Source organism: Narcine bancroftii, chromosome 2 (assembly GCF_036971445.1).
Source record: "Narcine bancroftii isolate sNarBan1 chromosome 2, sNarBan1.hap1, whole genome shotgun sequence".
Taxonomy (NCBI): Eukaryota; Metazoa; Chordata; class Chondrichthyes; order Torpediniformes; family Narcinidae; genus Narcine; species Narcine bancroftii.
The window spans coordinates 142,154,927-142,170,300 of NC_091470.1; the positions used below are offsets into that span (position 1 = coordinate 142,154,927).

At 42.9% G+C, this 15,374-nt stretch overlaps 1 protein-coding gene across 15 annotated transcripts in view; it reads left to right on the forward strand.

Annotated features, from left to right (window-relative positions):
* Nucleotides 1-15,374, forward strand: part of rap1gapa (RAP1 GTPase activating protein a) — a 343,293-nt gene that overhangs the window by 82,174 nt on the left and 245,745 nt on the right. The window contains exon 1 of one of the 15 annotated variants that reach the window (XM_069918280.1): nt 75-474. The exons of the other annotated variants lie outside the window; for them this stretch is intronic. Within the exon in view, the coding sequence (XP_069774381.1) occupies nt 455-474 (20 nt within the window). The 5' untranslated portion in view covers nt 75-454. Of the gene's footprint in view, nt 1-74; nt 475-15,374 lie in introns of those variants that run through there. 15 annotated transcript variants of the gene reach the window in all.

Below are 15,374 nucleotides of genomic sequence, written 5' to 3' on the forward strand. Positions count from 1 at the left end.
GTGAGTGAACTAAAAAATGCGGCAGGACTGGAAGAGACACTCGCGAGCCAGCAGGTTGTGCAGAAACAGCGCTGCCTCGCAGCAATAGAGGCATATTCATTCGGGTCCCGCCGCTGTACCCATCTCTGCACAGTCACCTGGACACACACACAGCGGAACACACACCTCTGCATACACACCTGGACACACACCTCTGCACACACACCTCTGCACACACACCTGGACACACACACCTGGACACACACACCTGGACACACACACCTCTGCATACACACCGGAACACACACCTGGACACACACACACCTCTGCATACACACCTAGACACACACACACCTCTGCATACACACCTGAACACACACTTATCTGAACACTCCACTGACCGGCGGCTAGTGCGGGAGGAATATTCGCTGACTGGAGGCTGGAACTGGATCCTACCAGATAACTCTGCTTTAGCATGTGCGCTGCTCACACTTGGTAAAGTACTCCATGTGTTTTGATTACATTTGGATTAACTTTGTTACACTTGGTCACTCAAGGTTCACGCCGATGTTGTATTTCGTTCTAAGCACATGACTGAAACAGGAGTGATTTTTATAACTTAATTGAATATGGGTGCAATCAATGGTTTTTACCAAGTGGAATTCATGTTTACACTTTCAGGCGAGACTTTGAAAATTGATTGGTAATTTGTTAGATGAATAGTAAGAAAGTGGAGATTTCCTTGAGGAAGAATGCTAACCCTTCCGGCACTCTGCAACAAAGCGAGGGGGAGGCGGGCCTGACTGTTGTTTGGAGGGTCCATTCGAATTTTCACTCCCGGTCTGGCAGATAACTTTCAACAGGGTGATAATGCAGGCTCCCTCTCCTCCCCGTGACACAAGTGGGAGCAAGGTGAAGTCTGTTCCCTCACGGTCAGAGTGTGAGACGAGGGTGAAGTACAAAACTCAAGGAACAGGAGAATGGGTTGAGAGAAAGCCTACGGGGGGGTGGGTGGGTGGGGGGGAAGATCGCAATAAATGGAATATTTTGCGTAAAACGTTACTGTGAAATTTGAGTCAACATTACAGTTAGTGAGTATCGGTCAGGAACACTTCAAAGCTGAACGGTTGAACGCCTGCGAGTTACCCCAAGTCTTTATTAATGCAGAACAATTGATTGTTCAACTGGACACTCGGGCGAACACACGTTTTACTGCCTGGGGCTCTCTCGGGGAAGTGGATTAAAAACCACTCAAGGTCCTGGGCTTTATTTGCAGTCCAGGATACATGAGCAGGAATGCTGGTAAATATTTATTACAGACTGGTTTGATCGCAGTTGGAGCGTTGCGTCTGTTTTGGGAGTTTCACCTCTGGAAAAGTGTAAAGGCTTTGAGGAGGGCGCAGAAGCGATTCAGAAGAAAACGATTCCACTGATGAGGGTGCTTAGTTCTAAGATTAAACTAGAGAAGTTAGGGCTACTTGGAGCAGAAGAGTTCTGATGGAAGTTTTTGTTTAAAAAAAAAAGCATAAAGATGTAGACAGAATGAAAAACAAAACACCAACTGAAAGGCAGACAAAATGGGAAAGTGTTTAATTGGGGAAGGGCTAATTGGAATGTGATGAGGCAGAAATTAGCCAGAACAAAGATATGTAGGTTGGAGGAGTTGTGCAGGGTGCTGTGGTAGGTTATTAAAGGATAGAGTCAGGACAATGGTATGTCTGCAGGATTGGATGCTATATACCCCAGATTGCTGAGGGAAGATATAGCGTTGTCTATGATCTTTGAGTCCCTCCTTGGCCACAGGGGAGATGCCGGAGAATTGGAGAATGGCAAATGTGGTGCCCTTGTTTAAAAAAAGGCCATAGGAAGAATCCTGGTAATTATAGACCGGTGTGTCTTACGCCAATAGTGTGATAACTAATGGATAGGATTCTGAAGGGTAGGATCTGTGGAGAAGTTCATTACTCAAAGGTAGTTAGCGTGGCTTTGTGAAGGGAAGGTCGTGCCTCAAGTAGAGATTTTTGAAAAAGTAACAAAAGAAATTGATGAAGGTAGAGTGGTAGATGCTGAATATATGGAATTTAGTACAGCATTTGACAAAGTCATGAGGCATGGGATCCAAGGACCCTTGGCCATGTGGATTAAACATTGGCTTGCATATAGAAAGTAGAGAGCAGAAATGGACTGAAAGTATTCTGCCTGGAGGACAGTGACTAGTGGAATTCTGTACAGATCTGCTCCTTATGATATTTATAAATGACCTAGATGAAGTGGAAGGATGGGTCAGTAAGTTTGCGGGTGATACGAAGGTTGGAAGAGTTGTGGACGATGCTGAGGGTTGTTGTAGGTTACAAAAGGATATAGCCAGGATGATGAGTTGGGCAGAAAAGTGGCAGATGGAGTTCAATCTGGATAAGTATGAGGTGATGCATTTTGGAAGGTCAGACCAGAAGGCTGAGTATGGGTTAATGGTCAGATACTTAACAGTGTGGAAGAACAGAGGGATTCAAATCCGTGCACCTCTCAAGGTTGCCGTGCAGGTTGATAACTTAGTTAAGAAGGCCTATGGGATGTTGGGCTTCATTAATAGAGGAATTGAGTTCAATAGTTGAGAGGTCATGTTGCAACTCTACAAATCACTGGTGAGACCTCACTTAGAGTATGGTGTTCAGTTCTGGTCACCTAATTATCAGAAGAATGTAGAAGCTATGGAGAGGGTGCAGAGGAGATTTACCAGAATGTTGCCTGGAATGGAAAATGTGTCTTATGAGGCAAGGCTAGCAGATCTGGAACTTTTCTCTTTGGAGTGCAAAAGGATGAAAGGAGATTTATTAGAAGTCTACAAGATTATGAGGTATAGATAAAGTGGACAGCCAGTACCTTTTCCCCAGGAAAAGGAAACACCAGAGGACATCTCTACAAAGAGAAGGGAGAAAAGTCTTGGAGTTTCAGGCTTACATTTTTTTACACAAAGAGTTGTGAGTGACTTGCCAGGGCTGGTTCAGGAGGCTGAAACATTAGGGGCATTTAAGAGACTCAGACAAGCACATGGATAAAAGAAAAATGGAGGATCATGAGGTAGGGAGGGCTAAGTACTTTTTACTTTGGGAGGAATATATACGTAGGTCAACACAACATCAAAGGCTGAAGGGCCTGTATTGCACTGTAATGTTCTATGAATAAAAGCAGCAAATACTGAAACAAACAGCTACGGGCCAAAAAGTATCTATCAACCAACCTTCTCCCGGCCTGACCTTAACATCTCTGATACATCCCAAAGATGTAAACATTGCCTTGGTCCTGTGCTGAGTAGATCTGGGAGAGACCCACATATCCAATATTCCCCCCCCCCCACCCCCTGAGAATGAAAGTCCTCCAAACCAGCCAACAATGCTGGTGAATCTCCTCTGCATTCCTTCCAGTACCACCACATCCCTTTAAGTTCCTATACACCCCACCAGGCCTGAAACATAACCAAGCAGACCCAGGGATTGTTGACTGTGTAGAATAATTACACAACTTAGATATAAATATCCACTGTAATCTGAGAGCATAAAAAGTAACTTGCAATAGTGCAGTCAGTTTGTGACTGTAGCTCAAAACTAGAGCTTCTTTCAAAAAATTATGTAAGCCAGCAATCTACAAGCCTTGAGAATGTAATTTTATCAAATCAATAAATATTATCTGATGTAAATCAGCCACTCTCAACCTTTTTTAGCTATTACCTCCCCTAGGACTCTGCTCAAAGGTTATGGGCCCCCTTCCCTGTGAAGCAGTCAAGCTTTGGTTTCTTATCTCCAAACGACTACATAAAAAAACATTTAAAATATTTATGTGAGGTGAAAAGAAATCAAGACTTTTATTTCACTGTACCAAGGCTCCGGTGATGGCAGTGGGGGGGGTTGGTGTGATATATTGAAGAGGTAGAATGAGCGATATCACAAGGTCGCAGACAGGAATGGGTTTTGCCCAATATATCTGTAATCTCACTAATGGCCCTGCGCTGTCTGCTTCCCACACTGTCTCAAATTCATCCTCTACTCCAGCCACTCTCAATGGGTGCTCTGCACCCCAACCCCCACCCCTGGGGGCCATAATACATTGAAGGGTGCCATGAAATATTCTTTGTTTTTTACGTAGTTGATAGGAGAGAAGTATGGAAGAAATCGACTAAATGACTGCTTCACAGAGGGGGTGGAGCATGAACTTTGCGCAGTGTCCTGGAGGGGCCCATAGCCAAATAAAGGGTTGAGAATGGCTGCACTGCACCACTTCTGAATTTGTCAATGATGTTGAGGAGGAGAGTGGTATTCAGGACAAGAACCACACAGATTACTGGAGCACATTGATAAAGATAGAACAAATAATTAACAAATGAAGATAAGCACAGGTCATGGCCAGAATTAACATGTTCCCAAGCAAAGGTCTGCACCCGCTGCAATTCGTTTGTCATCACAGTCACTCCACAGCAGATAAAATATCGCTGGCTCTTCACTCACCTCTGAATTACCTTGAAAACAGCAATTTATACATACGGCTGCTCTTCACTGACTACAGCTTGGCCTTCAATATCGTTATTCCTTCCGTGCTGGTCAAGAAGCTACAAACTCTAGGCCTCTGTACCCCAATCTGCAACTGGATCCATGACTTTCTCATTGGAAGACCACAGTCAGTACAAATTGGAAACAGCTTCTCCTCTTCACTAATTATCAACACAGGCGCACCCCAAGGATGTATACTTAGCCCACTAATCTACTCATTATACACCCATGACTGTGAGGACAATTCCAATTCCACCACAAGTTTGCCGATGACACCACAGTTGCTGGCAGAATCACAAACAGCATTGAGGAAGCGAACAGGAGGGAGATAGATCAGCTCGTTGAATGGTGTAACGACAACAACCTTGTGCTCAATGTCAGCAAAACCAAGGAGATGATTGTGGACTTCAGGAGAAAGTCAGGGGAACACCACCCAGTCCTCATCGAGGGCTCAGTAGTGGAGAGAATCAATAACTTCAAATTCCTGGGTGTCAGACTTCTCCGAGGACCTGTCCTGGAGCCTCCATGTTGATGTAATCACAAAGAAGGCTCTCCAACAACTATTCTTTGTGAGGTGCTTTGGTACATTACTGAAAACTCTTGAAAACTTCTAAAGTGTACCATGGGGAGCATTGTGGCTGGTTGCATCGTTGCCTGGTATGGAGGCGCCAACTCTCAGGACAAGAATAAACTCCAGGGGATTGTTAACTCGGCCTGCGACATCACAGGCACCAGACTTCACTCTAACGAGGACATCTACATGAGGCTGTGTCTTAAAAAAGCAGCCTCTATCCTCAAGCACCCCTGCTACTCAGGCCATGGCCCCATTCTGCTACCACTGGGGAAAAGGTACAGGAGCCTAAAGACGAGCACTCAAGGGGACAAGGACAGCTTTTTCCCCGCTGCCATCAGATTCCTGAATAATCAGTGAACCAAAGACACTGCCTTACTTTCCCTGCATTATTATTTTCATTTTTTTATAGTAATGTTGAAAGATGGTTTTAATATGAATGTTACACTATGAGGCTGCCACAAAAAACACAGAATTTCATGACTTGTTCACGTCAATAAATTCTGATTCTGAAATGAGGGGAGGATGAGATGGGGCATAAACTTCTAACATGGAGGGATTGGACTGAATGGTCTGCTTCTATACTGTGTGTCCCGTGGACCCCCATGGAATTCTACACATGAGGTGGACCTTGGCAATTTTAACTGGACTTTAAGCTTTCATGACTTTCACTTTGATAAACTGCTTTCCAGACTGAAGTCAAACAACGAATGTCACAGTGGCCACAAGCTGAGACTGAAAAGATCTGTGCGTTTAATGACTGATTCAGTCACTTAATGTGGGGAACTTTGGAACTGAAGTAAAATAATTGGAACTGAAGTAAAATAATTGGTTATTGAAGCAATAACCAGATGATGGATTTGCCAAACACCAGCTTTGAGTGCACCTTGTGAAGGAGTGGAGGCTGATGTCCTCCATCGTTCCCACTCCATATTCAGGCAATGCTCCTGATGCCCCTCCACCCCAGCTCAATGTCTAGGTCACTTTGGGTCAACATTGAGGTGTCGGGTCTGCTTTGACAGGGTTTAAGCCTTTGGTGCCTTGAAGCAAATTTAGTTGCTAAAGACCTCTCTGAGCTGCATCTGCTGTTGTACAGGGTGGAGGGGAATGTTAAATCCCAGATACAGTTTGCAGACTGGTAGCTAGTTTAATGCCGTACGCTGTCTGTTCCTGGCCCTGTGTGTTCTGGGGGTACCTGGTGGAAACCCACATGATCACAAGGACATGTAGCCTCCACTCAACAGCACCCAAAGACTACAGGACCCTTGGGATAACACGTGACATCAGAAACATTTGTTCTATCCCTCTGCCAATACAAGGTAAACGTAGCTGGGGGAAATCAGTTGGTGAGTCAGTGAGACATCTTGTTAGGTCCTTAATTGGACAACCCTTCTGTCCAAGAGATCCCTTTTGGTCCAAGACTACATCTCTCACCAGCATGAAAACACAGGGTTCATCCCTTATCCTTCCCTGCCTGGAGTTTGTTACAGGTTTTGATGTTGCGGTGTGGTCCACATGGTCAGGCACCATTTCAGCAATTCGAATGGTGCTACCCTCCGCTATAGGATGCATTCCAAGTGAAAAGAACCTTCAACATGTTCCAGGCTAATGACACAAAAAGCCTTGTGTACACAAAGATGTCATTTAGCTCTTTAAAATAAATCCTTCTAAAGGCTTTTAATGTCTCCTGCCTATATTAAATTATTTAGAGCAGCAATTCCCAATCTTTTTTCAACTGTAGCCCATGAAGACACTGCTCAAAGTTTATGGGTTCTCTTTCCTCTGAAGCAGTCAAGGTTTTTTCCATTCTTCTCTCCTACCCACTACATAAAAACCATTAAAAATTTAAAAAAAATGAGATTAAAAGGCTTTTACTTCAATGTGCTGTGGCCCCCATTTTGGCGGGGGGGGGGGGAAATCATAGGGCCCCTGTTGACAATGGCTGCTCTGGAAACCTTTGAGAACATAGAGCCTGTTTTATAACAAAATTGTGAATTTTTATAGCTCCCTGGGTAGTCAGTAACAAAATTGGACCAGTCCCGTCTCCTTGTCTGACCCTTTCTATCACTCCGCCTGTGTGTCCCCCAGTGTGGTCACCACAGGTCACATTGGATTTTGGGTTGTAGAACAGTTCACAGCTCTGAATACACAGAGCTAACCTCTGTGAAGAGCAGGGTCAAATAAGGCTGTGAAACCCAACAGGCAACCCAATCTTCATTGATGCATCTCACCTTAGTTAACTTCCTGTGGGGTGAGAGCACATTTTCAGAACTGGAGAGAAACTGTTCAAAGCAGTGACCATGGTTCCCTGGACTTCTGTGGTTGAATGTAGTGAGCAGATGACCAGGATGTGCATGCTAAAGGTCGAGCTCCTTGCTATCTCCAACTTGTTCACCAAAGCGCTCAAGATGATTGCTTTGCCCACAACATCTGCCAGACCAGTTCCTTTGCACTACCCTGACTGACACTCCAGACAAGGTCCTTCACCAACTCCCTACCCCCTGCCTGACCCTCCAGACCAGGGTCCACCACACCCCCAATGTCTTGGAAAAAGTGGACTACCTTCAATACTTCAGGATTCTTTTCAAAATTAGACATTAATGATGAAATTTATTATAATCTACAATACACCAGTGTAGGCTATGTTCAAATTATAGAAAGACCTTTGATTTATGCAAAATCTATGACGTATTGGGCAGCCATGTTCCTGAGCTCCGTATTTGTGCTTGACACTTTGCTGGTCTACATGGGGCATCTGAAAGGTGCTGGAAAGATGCCAGAGGCTGTCTGTAAAATCCTTCCCAGGGAATGTAAATGAACCAGAGTAGGACATCATACTTCAGGCCAGCATCCCCAGTACTGAGACCCAAGTTATTTTTGGTCAGCTCCATTGGGCAGGACATTTTATGTACATGTCTGATACTGGACTCCTGAAATGGACAATGTTCTGAGTTCTTTCACAGGCTGATTGCTAGGCAGTCAGAGACAAGTTTCAAAGAGACAAGTGTGCTGAAAGCCTCCTCGAAGAAATGCATCATCCCCTTGGAAATCTTTGGTTTGTGGCCACTCCAAGTATCTATGATATTGAGAACATGCACTGGGAAATCCCAGAAGGCCATTATGGAGAGCACCAACCACATCTATGGAAGAAACCGCCAGTTCTGCCAGTCACAAAAGTGGTGTGCAAGCAAGCCCTCCTCAATCCCTCTCAGTTGCCCAAGAAGAGGTTTGCTCCACATTAATAAATCCTTTTAGAGCTTTGACTTATCATCAAAACTCCATCCTGGGGAATTTCCTTTAAGCCTCTTCCCCTCCATTCCCACTCTTCCTTTAAGTTCTCTCAATGAAACAGTCCCTTTAAAGAATTTGGGCCACTTCTCATACCGTTTCAGTTGATGTGGCATGCGTCATCTCCTTTCTCCCTCACTTTGTGCCTCAGGATATTTTATAACTGAATTATAAAATTGCATCTCTAAAAATACTGAATCTTAAAAGTCAATGTAGGTAGCCGGACCACCTTCATTCCTCCCAATATTGATATCACTCCATTGCATTATATCATTTTTAGGAACTGCTGACTGTCCTAACCATATTGTATTAGCTGGATTCCAACACACACTTTTTTCATGATGAATCCGAGTTAGTGTCATGAAACTTGTTGTTTTGCGGAGGCAGTATTGTAACGTGTGTGTAAGTTTAGAAAGGTTCTTTGGTTCACAGCCCAATCTCACTTCTCATTCCTCCAAGTTCACTGGTTGCAGGCAATTCTTTACTGTGCATAGAATTACAATTCTGTAAATACACGACTATAACTTGTGCAATATAGGCACATGAATAATTCATGCAAAAAGAGAGAAAGTGAGGTCATGTCTGTGGATCATTGTCCATTCAGAAATCTGATGGCAGTGGGGAAGAAGGTGATTTTGCAATGTTGAATGTTCATCTTCAGGCTCCTGTACCTTCCTTTCCAATGGTAGCATTATGAAGCGGGCATGGACAGGGTGGTGGGGGTCCTTGAGGATAGAGGTTGGTTTCTTGAGATACCTCCTTGTAAAGATGTCGTGACAGTGTAGATATGTTTTTGGGAGATAAATTTGGAAAGGTTTGTTAGAGTAGGTTACATACAAACACATTAAAACAGATGTTATTTAAAATACTGGAGCTGTGTCTAATTCGAGACATAGCAGAGAGAGTTAAACAGGCTTTTTTCTCTGTGTCAGAGAGAGATACACACACACACACACACACACACACACACACACACACACACACACACACACACACACACACACACACACACACACACACACACACACACACACACACACACACACACACACACACACACACACACACACACACACACACACACACATTTTACTGCCAGCAGAAGCAGCTGGGACTGGAAAAGGACAAGCTGGGAAGCTTATGGAGAGCCCGTTTGGTCAAAGCCCTTGTGGTTCATGCAAAAGGAGAGGACTGGCTGTCTAATGTTTCACTTGGAATAAGAGAAACAAAAAGGAACTCTGTGGTGATCTGAAAGAAAGAGGTTATCATCTGGAAACCCCCTGAAAGGGAAAGTTTCATCAGCAAGACACTGGAGTGGCTGATGGAAGTACATCAGTTGTGGATGTCCTGGAATAACAAATCTCTCTCTGAAAACCAACAAGAACCTTCCTGAGAGGTAACCATTTACTTTTCAAGCACCAAAGGGTGGTGAACTTTATAAATGTTAAATTCTATGCACAGTATAAGAATTGCCTGCAACCAGTGAACTTGGAGGAATGAGAAGTGAGTTTGGGCTGTGAACCAAAGAACCTTTCTGAACTTACACACACGTTACATACACATGGGCTTAGAATTAGAAGGGGGTTACGTTAGGTTAATTAAGTTAAGTTAAAGTGTGATTCTGTTTTTATGTTGAAAGATAATTAAAAACAACTTTTGTTTAAGTAACCATTTGTCCTTGTGAATATCTATTGCTGCTGAGTTTTGGGGTCCTCTGGGCTCGAAACAATGTCCTTTAAAGACCAATGCCCATGATGGCACTGGCCGTGATTACAGTCTGTAGTTTATTCCTGTCCTGTGCATTGGCACCTCCATACCAAACAGTGATGTAGCCAGACAGAATGCTCTCCTGTAGATACACCTGTAGAAATTTGCAAGAGACTTTGGTGACATACCAAATCTCCTCAAACTCTTAACGAAACACCGCCACTGGCGAGTCTTCTTCATGGTTGCATCAACATGTGGCCCCAGGATAGATCTTTAGAGATGTTGACACCCAGGAATTTGAAGGCCTTAACCTTCTCCACTACTGAGCCCTCGATGAGGACTGGTTTGTGTTCTCCAGGTTTCCCCTTCCTGAAGTTCACAATTAATTCCTTAGTTTTCCTTGAGTGCAAGGCCCTTGTTGTAACACCACTCAACTAGCTGATCTATCTCCCTCCTGTATGCTTCCTCAGTATCGTCTGTGATTCTGCTGACCACTGTGGTGTCATTGGAAAATTTGTAGATAGTGTCGGAATTGTACCTGACCACACAGTCATGGGTGTAGAGTGAATAAAGCATTGGGCTAAGCATGCATCCTTGAGGCGTGCCTGTGTTGATTGTCAGTGGTTCCAACTTAATTGTTTTAAGAACAAAAAGCAATGTTCTAATTATCTCAGAGGTAAAGGAGCTGATATAATTTGAAACAAAATGTATTGTCCTACATATAACTACAATGTACATATACACCAAAACTCTCACCTGCTGCAGCCACATAGGAACATGAAATACAGAAACTACAACAGTATAAATTATATTACCACAATATGCCATGAGACAGAAAAAAAAGATGATAAATATAAAAGGAATGGATAAATAAATATTCATAGGGGTTAGTTAGTTGCAGTTAGTGTAAGATAGAGCAGTACAGATCTTTTGATAGTCCTATGGTTGTTTATGATCAGGGTAATATGGAGAGGTTAAAGAGTCTGATAGCTGTTGGATAAACACTGTTCCTGAACCTGGAGGTGTGGGACTTCAGGAAGAGTTAACCGTGAAGCAGACACTACCCCATCATCTCAGCCTTGTGTCTGGTCTACAATAATTCAAGCTGTGGTGCAGCACAGTTATAAATGGTTACCCATGGTAGGGGAGTCTAGGTCAAGAGGGCACAACTTCAGGATTGAAGAGCACCCATTTAAAATAGATGTGGAGGATTTACCTTAGCCAGAGAGTGGTGAACCTCTGGAAATTGCAACCTCAGGTGAACATGGAGGCCAGGTTATTGAATGTATTTAAGGCAGAGATTGATAGGTATCTTAATGGTCAGGATATCAAAGGCTATGGGGAGAAGGCAGGGGAGTGAGGCTGAGTGGGGGAATGGATCAGCTTATAATGGAATGATAAGGCAGACTTGACAGGCCGAATGGCCTACTTCACCTCCTATATCTTATTGACTTGTATGCTGCTCACTAACTGTTCCTGAAGCTGAAGAGATAATGTGCAGGCACCACACTTAGACTACAAGAAAATCTGCAGATTCTGGGGTCTAGTGCAGTGCACAAAAGTGCTAGAGAAATCTTACATTGAATTATGTCAAAGCCAGGCAGCCAAAAAATGACCTTGTATACACCTGTGAGGATACCTGAAGGTGCTGCACTTCCCTCTACACTAGTAGTTTAGTTGGGTCAGCAGATTCTCTGAAAGAGTGTGAGAGGAACTTCCAGCCAATGAGCTATTTATACATTAGCATAAGAGAACAGAATTAGGCTCCTGGGGAATTCCAACAGAGATGTTCCAGAGATCTTCAGTGGAATCCAGCAACGAGTTAAAACTCTTCAGAAAGGTTTCACCATCTTCATTTAGTTGAATTATAGTTTCTTGCTTGCTGGATTTAGGCTTGAAGAAGTCTTAAAGACCAGCCAGCAGCCAGAACCAAGCAGCCTGTCAAGTAATTCTAACAGAGATATTCCAGAGATCTTCAGTGGAATTCAGCAACGAGTTAAAACTCTTCAGAAAGGTTTCACCATCTTCATTTAGTTGAATTATAGTTTCTTGCTTGCTGGATTTAGAAGGCTTGAAGTCTTAAAGACCAGCCAGCAGCCAGAACCAAGCAGCCTGTCAAGTATTCAGAGTGATGTGGCAGCTGATTTCCCCCTCAGGAAACCTCATTGTGAATATGAACAAGTTCTGTCAAAGAAAACAATTGGAGCCTATGACCTGGTGAGCTCACGCATATCAAATAGATGACGAAGGACCCAGCCTTCAGGAATGCCAACAGAAAATTCTGCCACGTTTAATTAATCGCTTGTAGTTTTGTTTATTTGACTCAACTTTATATTTAAAAATGTGAGTTAGCAGGATTGTATAAAGAGAGCAAGACTTTGTTCATATTTTCCACAATTATTTTATCCTCTCTGCAGCTGCAACGTGACAGAACTACACAGTTGATATCTTTTTTCAGTCTTTGAAATGTTCCACAAAAAAAATTGAATGATATCTGTGCCTGGATTCTGAGGATACTGAAGGCTTAGCCAGCAGCAGAATCACAGGTCATTAGCAGGCACGGAGAGCATAGCTTCTCTCCCTCTTTGCTGAAATTCGCCATCCCCAGAACTGATGAGAGACCTGAGACTGGAACTTTTGTTCTTTAGCAGTACACTCAAGGGCCCATTTTAAAAAGACAGCTTCTTTGGATGCTGGAATCTCAAACAAACAATGAGTTGCTGGAGGGACTGGTGGGGAGAGTTAGTCAACGTTTCCAATTGGGACCTTTTATCGAAACATGTAAGAGATGGGACTATTTAGTACACGAGAATGAAGTTGGGGGAGAGGCGAAGGTCATGGGGCACTGAACAGAAGGTGAGAGAGGTGGAGTGACAAAAAGAGGGAGAGACCCTGGTGGGGGGGAGGGAGTTAGAGAGAAAAGTAAAAACAGGAATAGGTAAAGAAGAGTTGGAAACAGTGGATCCAGATAGAGGTAAAGGTTATCTCAATTAGAAAAATGGACGATCAAGCACTGAGTTCAAGATTGTCGAAAATGAAGTGTTGATCCTCAAGTTTACATTTACCTTCACTCTGGCAAAGGGTGAGGCCAAAGACATGGTGAAGGGAATTGAAGTGGTTGGCTACAGGAAGTTCAAGCTCTCAGACAGAGCATAGGTGTTCAGTGAACTGATCACCCAATCTGTGTTTGGTCACGCCGATGTCGAGGAAGCTACATCGAGTGACGTTGGTTACTATAATATACCCCTCATCCAGGTGACTGATGGGAGAATTAGTGTGGTGTTAAAAGGAGAATTAGTTACAGGGAAATGGATGGTTGAGTGGGACTCCTGAACAGAACTGGGAGAAAAACTTCTGCTTTTCCAAATTTAAGTTGCCACGTGAAAGTTACAGATTAAGACAGGAATGAACAGATCAGTGTTGATCCGACGAGAAGGTTGTGGTGGAGCAAGCACAGGGTTTCTTCCAGCGAGTCAGCTGGAAGCAATTTCTCCACTTCCTTCTGAAGAGCTCAATTTTCCAGGACAGAATTTCAATGCTTTGTGGATCTTAGTGAAGGAACCTCATGAAGCATCAACATAAATGATGATAATCACTGACAGCTTGGGGTTCCTTTGATTTTTTTTTTCCCCCCCAAGGTTGAACTTGGAGTAAAAGCAAATGCAACACTTGGGCCTTGTGTTTCGAGGTCTTGTGAGTTGTTATGGGCCCAGAGGACCCCAAAACCAAGCAGCAATAGAAATTTACCAAGACAAATGGTTACTTAAACAAAAGGTGCATTTAATTATCTTTAAACATGAAAACAGGATCAAACTTTAACTTATTACTATTAACTTAACCTAAATTAACCCCATTCTAATTCTAAGCGCATGAGTATATAATGTTTGTATAAGTTAAGAAAAATTCTTTAATTCACAGTCCAATCCCACTTCTCACTCCTCCAAGTTCACTGGCAATTCTTATACTGTGCACAGAATCTAACATTTATGAAGTTCATCAGGCTTTGGTGCTTGAAAGGTAAATGGTTACTGCTCAGGAAGGTAAAACCACATGACCTTCCTAGATCAGCAAACTGCATTCAGACAGACTGTGGCACCGGACCTAATCTTTGAGTCCGTTCATCTGTTGCTTTCCAAAACAATAATGCATCATTCCACAGCATGTCCAATGAACACTTACTTGTGAAGACTTTATTGGTATTCTTCAAAGTTTTTGCAAAGGCCCTTGGAGCCTGGTCTGTCTGGCTTGAACCAAGGTTTTGCATTTTAAATGAGATCTGTTTTGAAGTGTTTGTATATGTGTGTGATCTAACTAAAAAGCCCACAATCTATCTTTCAAAAACATATCTACACAAAATATAAAATATAACATAATCTGTGACAGAATGAACTTTGCTTTTGCAATTCTATTCTCTGTCTGAGCTTCTGAGCCAGCCGATGCAATAAGTGGAAAAGTGATTTATCTCTTTCCTTCATGAAAATAAAATACTGAAACCAATCCTTGGGCAAACTCGGACTTCAAGTCAAGTTTATTGTCATCTGATTGTACAAGTACAACTTGACAACAGCGTTCTCCGGTCCTCGGTGTAAAACACGCAGACACGCAACCAAACATAACCACATACATACAGACAAACAATACATATGCAGGACAAATATTTCATCTATACAAATAAATAAATAAACATTGTTTCATGAATAGGAGTCTTGGATGGTTAGTGTGAGCAGTTCCTCTGGTCATTAAACACAATTAAAAGTGAAAATGAATGAAGGAACTTGGAGAATAAAATGAGCAAGTGTAATGAGCAGCTGTAAATGTGCCATTTTTCTTAATGGAGTAAAATGCCTGATGATACTTGTATCACTTGTAACTAATGGGTCATAGAAAACCATGCCCGATACAAAAACCCTGTGATGGCAGACTTACAAAATTGGAGAAAAATAGATATCCAGCAGTTACTTGTACTTTTGAAATTAAAAACAGCTTCATTTGAGGTTTGATTTACAAGAAACTGTTGATGTTTTATTTTAGTTCTGTATTTCATGATGAGTTTAGTTCACTAATAACCTTCCTCAAATCTGTGTCAGGTTTGTGCCCAGAAATGAAACCAACTTTTCAAGCATAGAACTTCCTGCACAGTTCAGGCCCTTCAGCTCATGATGTGCTGAACTGTGTAAGCCTACTCCACACCAATCTAACCCTTCTCTCCCTCACACCTGTAACCCTCCACTTACATCCAAGGCTGCAAACTAGTCTCAAGTCTGATAAAGATGCAGAATCAACGTTTC